This window comes from Hibiscus syriacus, unplaced genomic scaffold (genome assembly GCF_006381635.1).
Source record: "Hibiscus syriacus cultivar Baekdansim isolate YM2019G1 unplaced genomic scaffold, ASM638163v2 tig00111311_pilon, whole genome shotgun sequence".
In the NCBI taxonomy this organism is placed as follows: domain Eukaryota; kingdom Viridiplantae; phylum Streptophyta; class Magnoliopsida; order Malvales; family Malvaceae; genus Hibiscus; species Hibiscus syriacus.
In genome coordinates this window covers 1617107-1630807 of record NW_024063054.1, presented here as the reverse complement: position 1 = coordinate 1630807, position 13701 = coordinate 1617107, and the positions used below count along the sequence as shown (strand labels likewise).

Genomic DNA, 13701 nt, shown 5'->3' with positions numbered 1-13701 from the left:
AGTTGGTTCATACTAACATTGTAGATATTCTTATAGTTAGCTTTAACTCTATAGTAATGGATGAGTCCAAATGATCAGACCGTTTACAAGAAGGTTAGTCTCCCTCAACGGCAATGACCGAAAATGGCAATGCTGAAGATGATGACTTGGCGTTTAAAATTGGTGGACATTTTACTTACTTGGAAAGGGAAATACGGATGAAGAAGATTTGTGTCAATGACCTGCAGCTTCTGCATCATTGCTTGCTTCACCTTGAAGATCACCCTCAGAAGGCAGGTGCTAGCTTTCCGACATCAAAGTATCTGAGTTGTGAATTTCTCAGTAGGCAGCAGCAAATTGCTAGAATGAGTTCATTAGAATTTGAGTATCAAATATACGGCATTTGCTTATGACAGCTTCCTAGATAAGCCTGTTACCATATAAACGTGAGCAATTTTTCCTCTTACTGCTTTCACAAATTTCATGATCACTTTAATCATTACTATCAAATATTGTTATAATTATAATTAAATATATAAATAAAAAATATTTTATTGAGATCAAATTAGTAATATAATAGAAAATAAAAATGGATTTTCGTTGGTGCTTTTAAGCATACTGATATGAAAAAGGCAAGCGAAGATTTCTCAAAGCATCTAATTCCCAGATTCATCCGCTTTCAAATTCAAATTAGACACCCCACAAGATTTCCCTTGACTAAATTCAGGATCAGACATACCCTGTGAGGAACATTCTTCAATCTGATATTCTCTATCACCGATTAAAGACTTCACGCATGAACATCGTCGTTCCTCAACTTCGATACTAGGCGGATACTCTTGACCTGGACCAAATTGCAATTCTAATGATGATTGACCAGCTGACTGTGTTTTCATCTGAACAGACCGCATGAGTGCTGCCCTCCTTAAATCAGAGGAGTGGACAATATCACTTGGTGAGGATGGAAACCGGACCTCTGTATCGGACCCTCTTTTGCGAGGCTGCGAACAAGTACCAGCGCCGACATTTCCAGGTAAATGGTGTGAACTGGTTGGAGGAGTGGAGCAGAATGCGTTCAGTGGTCTTTGATATCTATATGGAGAAACAGGACTCGTAGGCCGACTATCAGGATGGGAGAAGGAAGTGTTCATAGGTGTCTCGGACAATCTCGAGTCATCTGAATCTTCAGACATTGGTGAATATTGCCATGTCATCTCATCCCTAGAAACAATAATGAGGTTGAGTTTTAAAAAGATGCAAAAGCTTAGTCACATTGTCAGAAGAAACATAGAAACAGATATTACACCGTTGAAAGCAAATCATACAAATATTAAGTTCGAAATTAGCATACGGAAGTGCTAACAAAACTAAGCATTTGAAACCTAATCCAAGTGCCTAAGTGGTTAACCTCGTACAAAAACAATCCATCCTCGTCGCATAAAAATTGAAAATGAGACCTTCATAGAATGCAGTCCAGTCACAGTGAACAATTCAACACAAGAATCACCGGGAAATCGTATCACGCGTTAATGCAAGATTGACATAATATCAGCATCTTGTTAGAAAAGATGGATTCCCACATGGGCACAATGCCAAAGAGAGATATTGCACAATGTGTTTCGATGTATTACTATCTTCAAGTCATTGATCAACATAGAAAAGCATGTATAACAAGCTGGTGTAGTTATCAACATTAATCAATTAGTAGCTTAAATCCAAGGGTGGATCATAACATGTAGTCTCTTCTATCTTTCATAATTCTGGATTTGGTTATATGGAATGTTTTAATATCTGCAACAACTAACCTGGGAGAGAACGTAGCTTCGGATCTAGCAGGAGATTCCAGGAGATATTCAGGAAGTGGGTCCCCAACTGTTAATCCGTTCAAACTAGACGCCATTATCTGCAAGCAAATACTTCAATTTCGCAATACTTGAAACACTTCAATGCAAATTCCCAAAAAAAGAAACCGAGATAAAGAAATGTCAACTACCCAGATTAATTAACCTAGGGGGGGAAAACAAAATTAGACGATCAAACTTTCTACACTACTAATATCTAATAGGATAGAATTAAAGAAATATTAAAACCTGAGAATTCGGGTATTTTAAAAACGAGTGAAATAAAATGGAGGAAGAAAAAAAAAACCTCACTTAGATAACGCTTGTGAGAATGGAGATTGTCGACGTAAACCTCATCTTCGGGGTCTCTGTTTCGCTTCCGACTCGGGGACGGCGTCGTCGACGATGACGTTGTTGCGGAGCTTGATTCAGGACGCATTGTGGGCTCTAATTCTTTGTTTCGTTTGGGTTAAATTTCATTATAGAAGGAAAATATTTGGGATTGGGGGACATTGAGAGAGAGAAATAAAAATGAAGAAAATAAAGTGAAATATTTGGCCGGGGACTATTTGAGACATAACGCGGAGATGAATAAGACCAATAGTAATATGTTTCGCGGGTGATAGATTGAGATTACACAATATGTTTCATCTTTTGACACGTGTCGGTATTTGTCCTTGGTAGTATTTAATAGAAGAGAAAATAATCTCAGTGACCGAAAATTTCTTATAATATACGATTTTGACTAATTTGTTTTTGATTTGCCAAAATGACCAACAAAATCGCAATGCGATCTCTAAATCGCAACGCGATCTCCAGTATCGCAAATCAGTTTCCAGATTCGCAACGTGATTTTGACTATCGCATTGCGATTTTTCAAATTCGCGTTGCGAATATGTAAATCGCAACGCGATTCTGACTATCGCAACGCGATAATACAAAATCGCAATGCGATTTTCAAAGCGCCATTAGTATCGCAACGCGTATTTTATTTTCAAATTCCAAACACGAATATTAATACATCCCGTAATCGCAACTCTTAACCTAAAACCCTAAATCACAACTCAGTCCCATCTCCATTCTCGACATCCGTCCTCATCTTCGACGAAATCCGTCCCCATCTCCGGCGAAATCCGTCTATCTCCATCTCAGAGCCACCCTCACAATCATTCACGATCAGAAATGGAAAATCAACTAAATCAACCACCGAGGGTTAGTTTTTTTAATTATTTTTATTTTGAAATTTTTGCATTATTATTAGGTTTTTCATATTGAAATTGATGATAAGTTTACTGGTAATTTCAATAATAGATTAATCATTTCACTTAGATTGCTTATTAAATTCATTCAATTGCTGCCAATATTGCTAAATTGTTTAGTCTTTAACCCTGTAAAGTTAGTATTTGTCTTTGTTTTGTCTTTTGGTTGAAGTAATACAATTCATTCAAGTTTCAATTTTAGACAATGACTATTTGAAACCGAGGATCGCAACGCGAAATGAAAATCGCAACGATAGTCAAATTCGCGTTGCGATAGTCATTTTTGTGTTGCGATTTTCATTTCGCGTTGTGATTATCTCGTTGCGATAGTCAAATTTGCATTGCGATAGTCATTTTCGTGTTGTGATTTTCATTTTCGTGTTGCGATTTTAAGTTTCAGAAACTATTATTCTTCTGTAAGTTGAAACTTGAATGAATTTCATTACTTCAACCAAAAAACAAAGACAAATACGAAATTCACAGTGTTGCAAATTTAAGTTTGAAGAATAAACTACTACTACTCTTTATGTTTATTATTGTTTTTTGTATATCTTCACAGTGTAGTTTTTAATCTAACTTGGTATGTTTATTGTTTTTGTAGAATTTTTTTTCGGCTTAATTGACCTTAAGGAATAAAATAAGCCTAGTCACTACAATTGCGTCGAAACTTTCACCTGTACAAAGAAAATTGTTTGAGGATACTTGCTTCGGGTCATGGCTGAAAGTACAACATCCGGGTGGAGATGCTATGTTGACCCATTTGTGGCTTCAGACCATGACTAGCGATCTACCCGAGAGTATAAAATGTGGTAATGAAGAGATATGGTTTCATTTTCCACCGACGTATACGTGTTTTGGGCGGGAGGAGTTTTGCTTAATCACTGGTCTACGCTTCGGACACGATGATGTAGGTCGATACACTAGTCATATTACCTGCCCATCATGGTTATCTTGGGTTTTTCCTGAGCTGTCAATGAAGAAGCCGAATTTACACGTCGACGAATTGACGAGATTATTGAATAAGAAAGATGGTTTTACTCGGATGGATGACGTCGATGTTGTCTGAGTATGCCTTTTAGTACTTTTGCATGCCGGCTTTTTAGACAGAGAGGCCAGACAACCTATTCCTAAGGACCTAATATTATTGGTAGAGGACCTAAATGCATGGAACATGTTTTCGTGGGGTTCGTATCTATGGAAAGCTACCTGGAATAAGTTGTCGTCTGCCTTTGATGACCGCAAACGTTTGCGTGGCGATGGTTCCAAATACACTTTATCAGGCTTTATTTGGGCCTTTAAGGTAAGAATTTCTATATAATGTTTCCAAAATTATAATTAATTATTTAACAATTACTAATGTTTTTGTATTATATTGTTTTTGTAGATTTGGATATTTGAGGCTTTTCCTGACATGCAGACATATGCATTAAAAACTTCAAATGATATTCCTAGAGCTATTTCCTGGAAGAGGAAACGATGACTGTTGATTTGGGAAGAGTTACTACGGTATACGACAATAAATGATGTAAGTTAACACAAATACTACCATATATAAACTAGTTATTACTAGTACACGTTTAACTTTTTTTGAGCTTTTATATTGTTAGGAGGCCAACACTCCATTACAGAGGCTGACACCCATGGAGGCTGAGCTTGCCACTGATTGGTGGCAAGCTAGTAAGCGTTTTTTTGATGACACGGATGATGAGCAACCTCCACTTCGAGAGCTATCACCTCACCCAGAGCCATCACCTGATCGACCACACTATATACCTCTACAATGAGAGCCATCACCTATTCCGTCACATCATCGAGCCTCTTCTCCACCATCACCTCATGATAGGCGACCGGAAAAGATGCCACGACATTTATCTCCATGTTCTCCATCTCCACGGGATGAGTTAGGGGAGTTACGTGAGGAGGTCGGTACTTTACGCGATGACAATGGTGCATAGTGTGATGAGGTATCTACTTTACGTGGTGAGGTAGCGACTCTATGTGAGATGGTAGCATCGTTGTAGAATGAGGTTCATACTCTACGCAACGAGGTAAGTTTAAGATTTTTCATATTTAACTTGATTTACTCATAATTTCACTTAGATTAACCATTTCACTTAGATTGCTTAGGAAATTCATTCGGTTGCTGCCAATACTGTTAAACAGTTCTAAAATAACCCTGTGAAGTTAGTATTTTTCTTTGTTTTGTCTTTTGGTTGAAGTAATGCAATCCATTCAAGTTTCAATTTGCAGAAGAAGAATAATCGCAACACGAAACTTAAAAATCGCAACGCGAAAAGGATTATCGCAACGCGAATTTGACTATCGTAACGGGATAATCGCAATACGAAATAAAAATCACAACGTGAAAATCGCAATACGAAAATGAAAATCGCAACGCGAATTTAGTTTCGCGTTGCGATTTTGGTTTCTCGTTGCGATTTTTATTTCGCATTGCGATTATCCCGTTGCGATAGTCAATTTCGCGTTGCGATTTTAAGTTTCGTGTTGCGATTTTAAGTTTTAGAAACTATTCTTCTTCTGCAAATTGAAACTTGAATGGATTGCATTACTTCAACCAAAAGAAAAAGACAAATACTAACTTCACAGTGTTGCAAATTTAAGTTTCAAGAATAAATTACTACTCTTTATATTGTTCTTGAACATGCACTAAACCTATATGCTATCCTTTTAAATGTTTATATATATATATAAGTGTTTACTTCCAGAATGTTATCTGATGCATTTTGTGAACTATGATAGAATAATGACTTGGGTGAATACCGTGCAAGTTTGAAACATATTTGTCTTTGTTTTAACTGTTTAATATCATGTCTGTTTATTTACTGATTTATGTATTAATTTATTTTTAGCGGCCCGATAAGGTGGATGCTTTACGTCGGGTTTTTCTTGCATGACGGGGTTCACGCATCAGACAGCGTGCACGTGCCATTACGTCTCCGTTCACCCCAATAGTGCGAAGACTCCGTAAGAAGAAGCCCGACTCACCTGTCATCATTCAAGAGGCCTCTCCTATCGTTCAAGAGGGCCCTATCATCCCTCAAGAGTCCCCTCCCACCGTTCAATAGGCCCCTATCATCGTTGAAGAGGTCCCTCCCACCATTCAAGAGCCCGATTCATACGGCGTAATATGTCGAATTATTAAGAAACTCCCTCACGTGTCGGACATGATGGATGATTGTTGGCTTTCGTATGAGTTATCGGCCAGTACCATTCCGACAGATGAAGTGGAGAGGAGACAACTACCGGAAACAATTCTGGATAATACCCTTTGGGCTAAGACCGCAATTGATTTTTATCTACATGAGCGGAGCCAGGGGTGTTACGCTGACATATACAAACTCAACGATGATATGCATTTGTTGATTGATCGGTCTTGGTGGGGTGTGTTATTAGGGGTTGAAGACAAAGGCTATTTCGATGGGGGGTAAGTCTTATATTTCTTCTTATATTTCATTTTGATTAATTTTTTTTTAAAATTTATGTAATTCACTAATATATGTCTTTTTTTGTAAAACAACATATTGATGCATGTGTGTCACGTCTTCTAATAGTAAGGAAATTGAGGAAAAATAAAAAAAAATACGTGATATACAATTATACCGACGTCTTTTTACGTAGTTCACTTGAAGAATCAATGACATGAATCATATGTGTTGGCTAATATACAAGCTAAACTTTATCCTGCATGGTGGGAGGTCGATAAGGTTAATATTTATTTTTTAAATATTTTAAAGGTGTTTATAAATAAGTGTGCAATTTGAATTATTACTTATGATTGCAGGTGTTTATCCCTATTTTGGAACGTGCTCATTGCCTTCTCGTCGAGCTTCAACTCCCATCCCTGAAGACAATAGTATATGACATCATGATAAATTACATATCATTGTCTGATTTGAGAGATATTATTAAGGGATGGAGCTCTCATTTGGCTAAATTCTTGGATGCGATTAATTATTGGACTTATTCTGGAAACAAGAAGCCAAAGAAGTTCAATGTTACAGTTATCAGAGACGAGATCGTGCCACAACAAACGCAGGAAGTCAGAGGGGATTGTGGTCCTCTCATATGCATGCGCTTGGAGCGTTTGACTACAGGAAGTACACAGTTTCTACCTCCCACCGATAGAGATAGAGGTGCAGTAGGCTTATGGTTTCGACATTTTATGGCTAGAGCGATATATGCGAGACGCTGCCTACCTGCATCCACGTTATGAAAGTGTCTATAAACAATTTGTAAGTCAAATGCAAGTGTTGTTAAGTACCTAGAATTCAATAATAATTTGTTGTTTGTTGGTTTTAGATGTGTAGAAAGTGTTGTTTGAGCAAATGTTTGGTTTCTGCAGGTTAATCCTGAAGTGAGCTGCGTGAAATTGATGTATGGGTGCATAAACAACTGTCTGGGGTATACTTTTTTTGATTATTTAATTGATTCTTAAAAGTCTGATTTGTTTAATTGATGAGGAAAATAAGAATTATTAGCATTTTTTTCTTGTTTAATTGATTTGTAAAAGTTGATTTGTTTAATTGATGTGTAAATAATTCTTATTTGTGCTTGTTTAATTGATTTATAAAAGTTGATTTGTAAAAGTTGATTTGTTTAATTGATGTGTAAATAATTCTTATTTGTGCTTATTTAATTGATTGAAATGTAAAAGTTGATTTGTTGATTTCAATCTGTATCATATTGAAGGCAAAAGACCTGTTGAATGTACACTTTCGCAACGCTAAACTCAAAATCGCAATGCGAAAGTCAAGATTGCAATGCGAAAGCCAAAATCGCAACGCAAAAGTTAATTCGTGTTACGATAGTCTAATACGCTTTGCGATTTTCTCGTTGTGATAGTCAAATTCCCGTTGTGATAATCAAATTCACGTTGCGATAGTAAAATTCGCGTTGCGATAGTAAAATTCCCGTTGCGATAGTCATATTCACGTTGCGATAGTCAAATTTGCGTTGCGATAGTTAAATTCGCGTTGCGATAGTCAAATTCGCGTTGCGATATTCAAATGAATGTGTAATAAGTGATAACATCTGAACAGATCATAGAAATGTTCAAACTCAAGTTACTAATACATGCCTAACTGAAAATGTTAAAAGTTTATACATAAAATACACATAATAGTCAAATTCGCGTTGCGATATTCAAATGAATGTGTAATAAGTGATAACAACTAAATAGATCATAGCAATGTTCAAACTCAAGTTACTAATACATGCCTAACTGAAAATATTAAAAGTTTACACATAATACAACGTTTGCATTTAAAAATAATCTAAGTTAATAGTCCCAAAAGGTTAAGCCGGTTGTGATTGGGATTTTGATTTTGATTGCCTTTTTCTTGACACCATATGAGCTTTGGATTTTGATGATGATCCATATTTTGGTAGAGGAAAAGATGATTGTGATGGCACTGGTGATCCACATATCAACCTTGTATGACCACTTTCCTTGCACCGACTACAAATCGATATCTTCTTCTCTTCATCCTTAGACGGTATACGATCGTGGCTTTTTGGTCGGCCAGGTAGCCTTCTGTCCATGGCTGGTGGATAACTGTTTGTAAGTCATCTGGTATGTCCCACTCAGAAGGATGTGGAATAGGGTAGATAATCTTGGCATAAGTTTGTCGATATACTTATGTAGTGTAGCAATCCATAGCGTATGCGCTTTAATCATCTTGGTTTAGATGAAGATCAACTTTTATAACATGGCCACACGGATAACCAGATGTTTGCCATTTCATAAAACTACACATCTTTGCATTTAGATCGACAAACCCATTTAAGTTATTATCCAGTACTTCAAACAAATTGTTTGAACATGGTTCAACTCTCCATGACGTCGACTTCACAACACGTTTCGTTATCTTTTTTTTCAGTCCATGGTGTAACACGATGTTCCAAAGTTCCTGTAAATTTAAATAAATAATACTTAGTAAAATATATGATAGTTACGAATTTAAAGAATACCTGCATGGTTTCTTTTCTTGTAGTACCACTGTTGAATAGAGGCTCGAAAAAACTCCATTAACATAGTAATGGGTAATTTTCGGGAATGACGACTTAGAGCGTTGATTGATCCTACACTATTAGACGTCGTGAAACTATATCTTGCTCCAAGTTGATGTACTCTTAACCATCTTTCAAACCCGATATCTTCTAGTGTTTGAGAACACTGAGGCAAAACACATCTTAAACAATTTATATGCTTATTAAAATCCACTTCCCGATAAGCTTTTACATCCTTCCAGTATGTCCATTTGTGATTTTTTATACCAGCAGACCTTGATTTTAGATTTCTATACAAATGAACACCACAAAGTCCATGAAAAGCATCTGGGAAACACCTTCTAACAGCTTTGTCAATTGAGTTTGCCCTATCGGATATGATTGTCAGATTGCTAATAGGACCTATGCAATCCCTAAGATGCCCCATAAACCATGTCCATAAATCAGAGGTTTCAGATTTTCCAACCCCGTAAGCTATTGGCAGTATCCCATTGTTAGCATCCATGGCTACTGCTAATAAGTTTACTCCAAGGTATCGAACTTTTAAATGTGCTTCGTCAACTATAATAACTGGGCGCATGCAAGTAATAAACGAACGAATCTACAAAATCATATACACAAGAAATATAATCATTTAAATGTGAAATGCATATAACTAACAAAAATGAGTCAACAAAATTATATTGATTTACTAACCGCAACACCAATGGCGATAAACAGCAACTCAAAGCGTCCATCTATATCTGTTTTGATATGAGTTACCGACCCAGGATTTTTCAGCTTTAAATTGTGACAATAAGCCGGCAGTTGGGCAAACGATGCTTCTGGCGACCCCTCAACAATTCCAAGGCATAACATTTGGCTCTCCAAGCTTGAGAATATGAGATACTAATCTTGAACCTAGCATTCATGTCAGTCATAATTTCATGTCCCCGATATACCCTGTCATTTAAAAACATTAACTCAGCCAGAAAACCACCCAACACCTTTTTGTTTGCCTGTCTATGGTGAGGAAAAACTTGGGTTCTTGAACATGTATGTTTATCAATAAAAATCCTAACTTGAAACATTTCACAATCTTTTATCCTCTTTGCAATCATACGCCACGTACAGTTTTTGTCAATCATACACCTTGTTTCAAAATGATCTTTGCTTGATTTGTTAACTTTTAGTTGATAGCCATCTTCCACACATTTCGTATACAAAGCTATCTTCAAGTCTTCCTTTGTATCAAAACAATCATCTTTCTTGATACGAATAATTTTTGTGTAACAATCAACTGCTATTTTTACCAACTCTTCTTCCGGTATCTGAAGTAATTCTGGCATATTCCAGTTATACTCCCGTGGAATTTTCTTTCTTCGGGGACTTTTCTTCGGGGATTTCTTCTTTTTCTTTTTCTTCTTCAGGGTTATATGAATTACAGAATGGATGTTCAACATGTTCATTCACAGTCGTAACTTCCTCCTCATTATCATCAACAACATCTTCCTCGGCAGCGGCTGTTTCATCATTAAAATTTGGGTATTGACCAATATCAAAATCATTACACGCAGGGTCTGTTTCTTCTTCTGAAACATCATCAAAATCTGAGTATTGACCAAGATCAAATTTCGAATACTGACTAGTACTCATAATTTTTTCTGTTGACTTATCATCGTCTAACTGGTCAATACGAAAACTGGAATTTGGTGCTGAAAGTTGATTGGGATTTGGATTAGGGAAAGGTTGTGAGTTTTGAGATTGTGTTTGGTATTGGAAATGTGGTGAAACAAAATTTGCTTGGTGATGAAATTGTGGTAGAACCATTAAATTTTGAGCACCATAAACTGGGGTTGAAAAACTTAGTTGGTTACTACCCGCTACTGACCCAACTTCACTACTTCTAGGTTCAACAATATACAATGTAACATCATCTTGCGAAACACTAATGTAAGCAATGAATCGTTCAACATCTTCATTGTCGGTTAACAAATAAACTTTACATTTTCTCTGATAAGATAGCCTAAATCCACTTAAGGGCTCTAAATTCAATTTATTTGCAACACGTAATATTAGAGTTTCATAAGTTAACTTTTTTAATGACAGTTTTAGTTGAAGATTCATGGGTAAAGGCATATATTGTAAAACACCATGAACATTCTCCCATGACCCTCCAAAACACAAATCTATCCAAACATGATCAACATTAGATGATTTCATTATTGTAAATTAATTTACTAAACAAACGAGCTGCGAAACTAAAACTTGTTGCCGGATAGGGAAGGATGTCGTTGGATATAGGAATGGATGTCGCCGGAGAGCGTGATAGATGGAGATGGAATGAGTTGCGATTTAGGGATTTAGGTTATGAGTTGTTGCTGCTGCGTAGTTATATACCCAAAACATTTGTGTTGCGAAACTAAAACCTGTTGCGAATTTGAAATTCAGCGTTGCGACAGTCAGAATCGTATTGCGATTTACATATTCGCATTGCGATAGTCAAAATCGTGTTGCGAATCTGGAAACTAATTTGCGATACTGGAGATCGCGTTGCGATTTAGAGATCGCATTGTGATTTTGTTGGTCATTTTGGCAAATCGAAAAAAAGTTGGTCAAAATCGTATATTATAAGGAATTTTCGGTCACTGAGGTTATTTTCTCTTAATAGAATGAGAGGAGGTGATTTGTTTAATATACAATTGGATAAACTACCATATTGACTGTTTTCCTTTTGTCTTTGGACATTTTTCTCTGAATTTAAAAAGGTTGCGTTTCGGTCATATATGTGATATGTCATCAGTTTTAATCACTTGGTTGTTAATTTACGTTAGTTCAATAACAATTTCTTTTATCATTCACGTACCTTTTTTTTTGAATTAATAATTGGTATCTGATCTATTAACCGACTAATCTAGATCGGATACCACAGTGACGAGGGCGACCCTTCTAACCTAATTTACTCCATTCGCAAACGTCAAGATTCAAACTCCTAACTCTACTTAAGGGATCTTGAACTTCATTCTAGTATACCAAGTGATTGTTGGTTTATCATTGAGGTAATTTAATTGATGCTGAAAAAACAATCTTTAAATAGCTCACATCATCGTCTTATTTTAAATGGTGACAAAATTTGAATAAAGTGACTGACAAAATAATGATACGGAGAAGAGATTGAAAACATATATAGGCAAAATATGAGGAAAATATACATTAAACGAAATGGGCAAGTCCAAAATTTGAATGTATTTAAACAACAATTTTGTTACATGTTAGATAATAAGCCAAATTATGATGATTAATTTCGTAATTTGATTCGTGCATGTCTTTTACTAAAAGCAAACTGGGATGAAACAAAGTTAACTTTGGTTTTATAAATTTTAATTTTCAAGAAAGATGAATCAGCGGTTGGAGACGCAAAAATGAGGGTGTTAGGTGGCGTTTAGTTGGATAGAATCCTTTGGAATTTGTGGGAATTGGAATTCAATTCCACCACATTCCTATGTTTAGTTCAAGTTTTTCAAGGGAATTGGAATCCCTGATGGAATTCAATTCCATCAAATGAGGGAAAGTGAATTCCATAAAAAAATGGATGGAATTCAATTCCCTTGTTGGAGGGAATTGAAATTTGACCATACTACCCTCATCAATCATTTGGTAACTTATTCATATATATTGAATAAAAATATTTTTTTATTATTTCGGGTCGGGTCTGGTTTCTAATTCATATATTCGGGTCGGGTAGGATCGGGTTTTTTTAAGTGTGATATTCGGGTCGGGTTTGGGTTTAGGGTGAAAAAAATCGAACCGACCCGAAAATATATATAATTTAGGTCGGGTCGGATTAAGTTACTGTTTTTATTAAATAAAAATATTTTTTTTATTATTTCAGGTCGGGCCGGGTTGAATTTCTAATTCATATATTCAGGTCGAGTCGGATGAAACTTTATTTTGTTCGGGTCGGGTCGGGTTTTTTAAGTGTGATATTCGGGTCGAGTCGGGTCGGGGTTTTTTAAGTGTAATATTTGGGTCGGGTCCGGGTTTAGGGTGAAAAAAACCGGACCGACCCGAAAATATATATAATTCAGGTCGGGTCGGATTAAGTCATTGTTTTTATTAAATAAAAATATGTTTTTATTATTTCAGGTCGGGTCGGGTTGGATTTCTAATTTATATATTCGGGTCGGGTCGTATGAAATTTTATTTTGTTCGGGTCGGGTTTTTTAAGTGTGATATTCGGGTCGGGTCGGGTCGAGGGTTTTTAAGTGTGTTATTCGGGTCGGGTCGGTTTCGGGTTTAGGGTGAAAAAAACCGGACTGACCCGAAAAAAATATATAATTTTACCTTATATATTTAGGAATAATTACAATAATACCCCTCTATATATAATTTTTTTCAATTAAGTCAATGTTTTTATTGAATAAAAATAATTTTTTTTATTATTTTGAGTCGTGTCGGGTCGAGTTTCTAATTCATATATTGAATAAAAATAGTTTTTGGTATATTTTTTTTGTAACTAATTAACATATTCCGATTAGAATGTATCGAAATATTGCTCTATTTTTGCTAACTTATTAACATAATTTGATTGCGATGCTTTTAACTTATAATGT

The 13701-nt window shown here is 36.0% G+C and overlaps 1 protein-coding gene across 1 annotated transcript; it reads right to left on the bottom strand.

Moving 5' to 3' along the window:
* Positions 1 to 596: 596 nt before the first annotated feature.
* On the bottom strand, positions 597 to 2351 carry LOC120158361. The gene is made up of 3 exons (XM_039169225.1): positions 2128 to 2351; positions 1785 to 1882; positions 597 to 1200 (listed from the first exon to the last, which is right to left on the bottom strand). Exons 1-3 carry the CDS (start codon positions 2257 to 2259, stop codon positions 636 to 638), a joined length of 795 nt encoding a protein of 264 aa, XP_039025156.1. The 5' UTR covers positions 2260 to 2351; the 3' UTR covers positions 597 to 635.
* Between the last annotated feature and the right edge of the window lie 11350 nt (positions 2352 to 13701).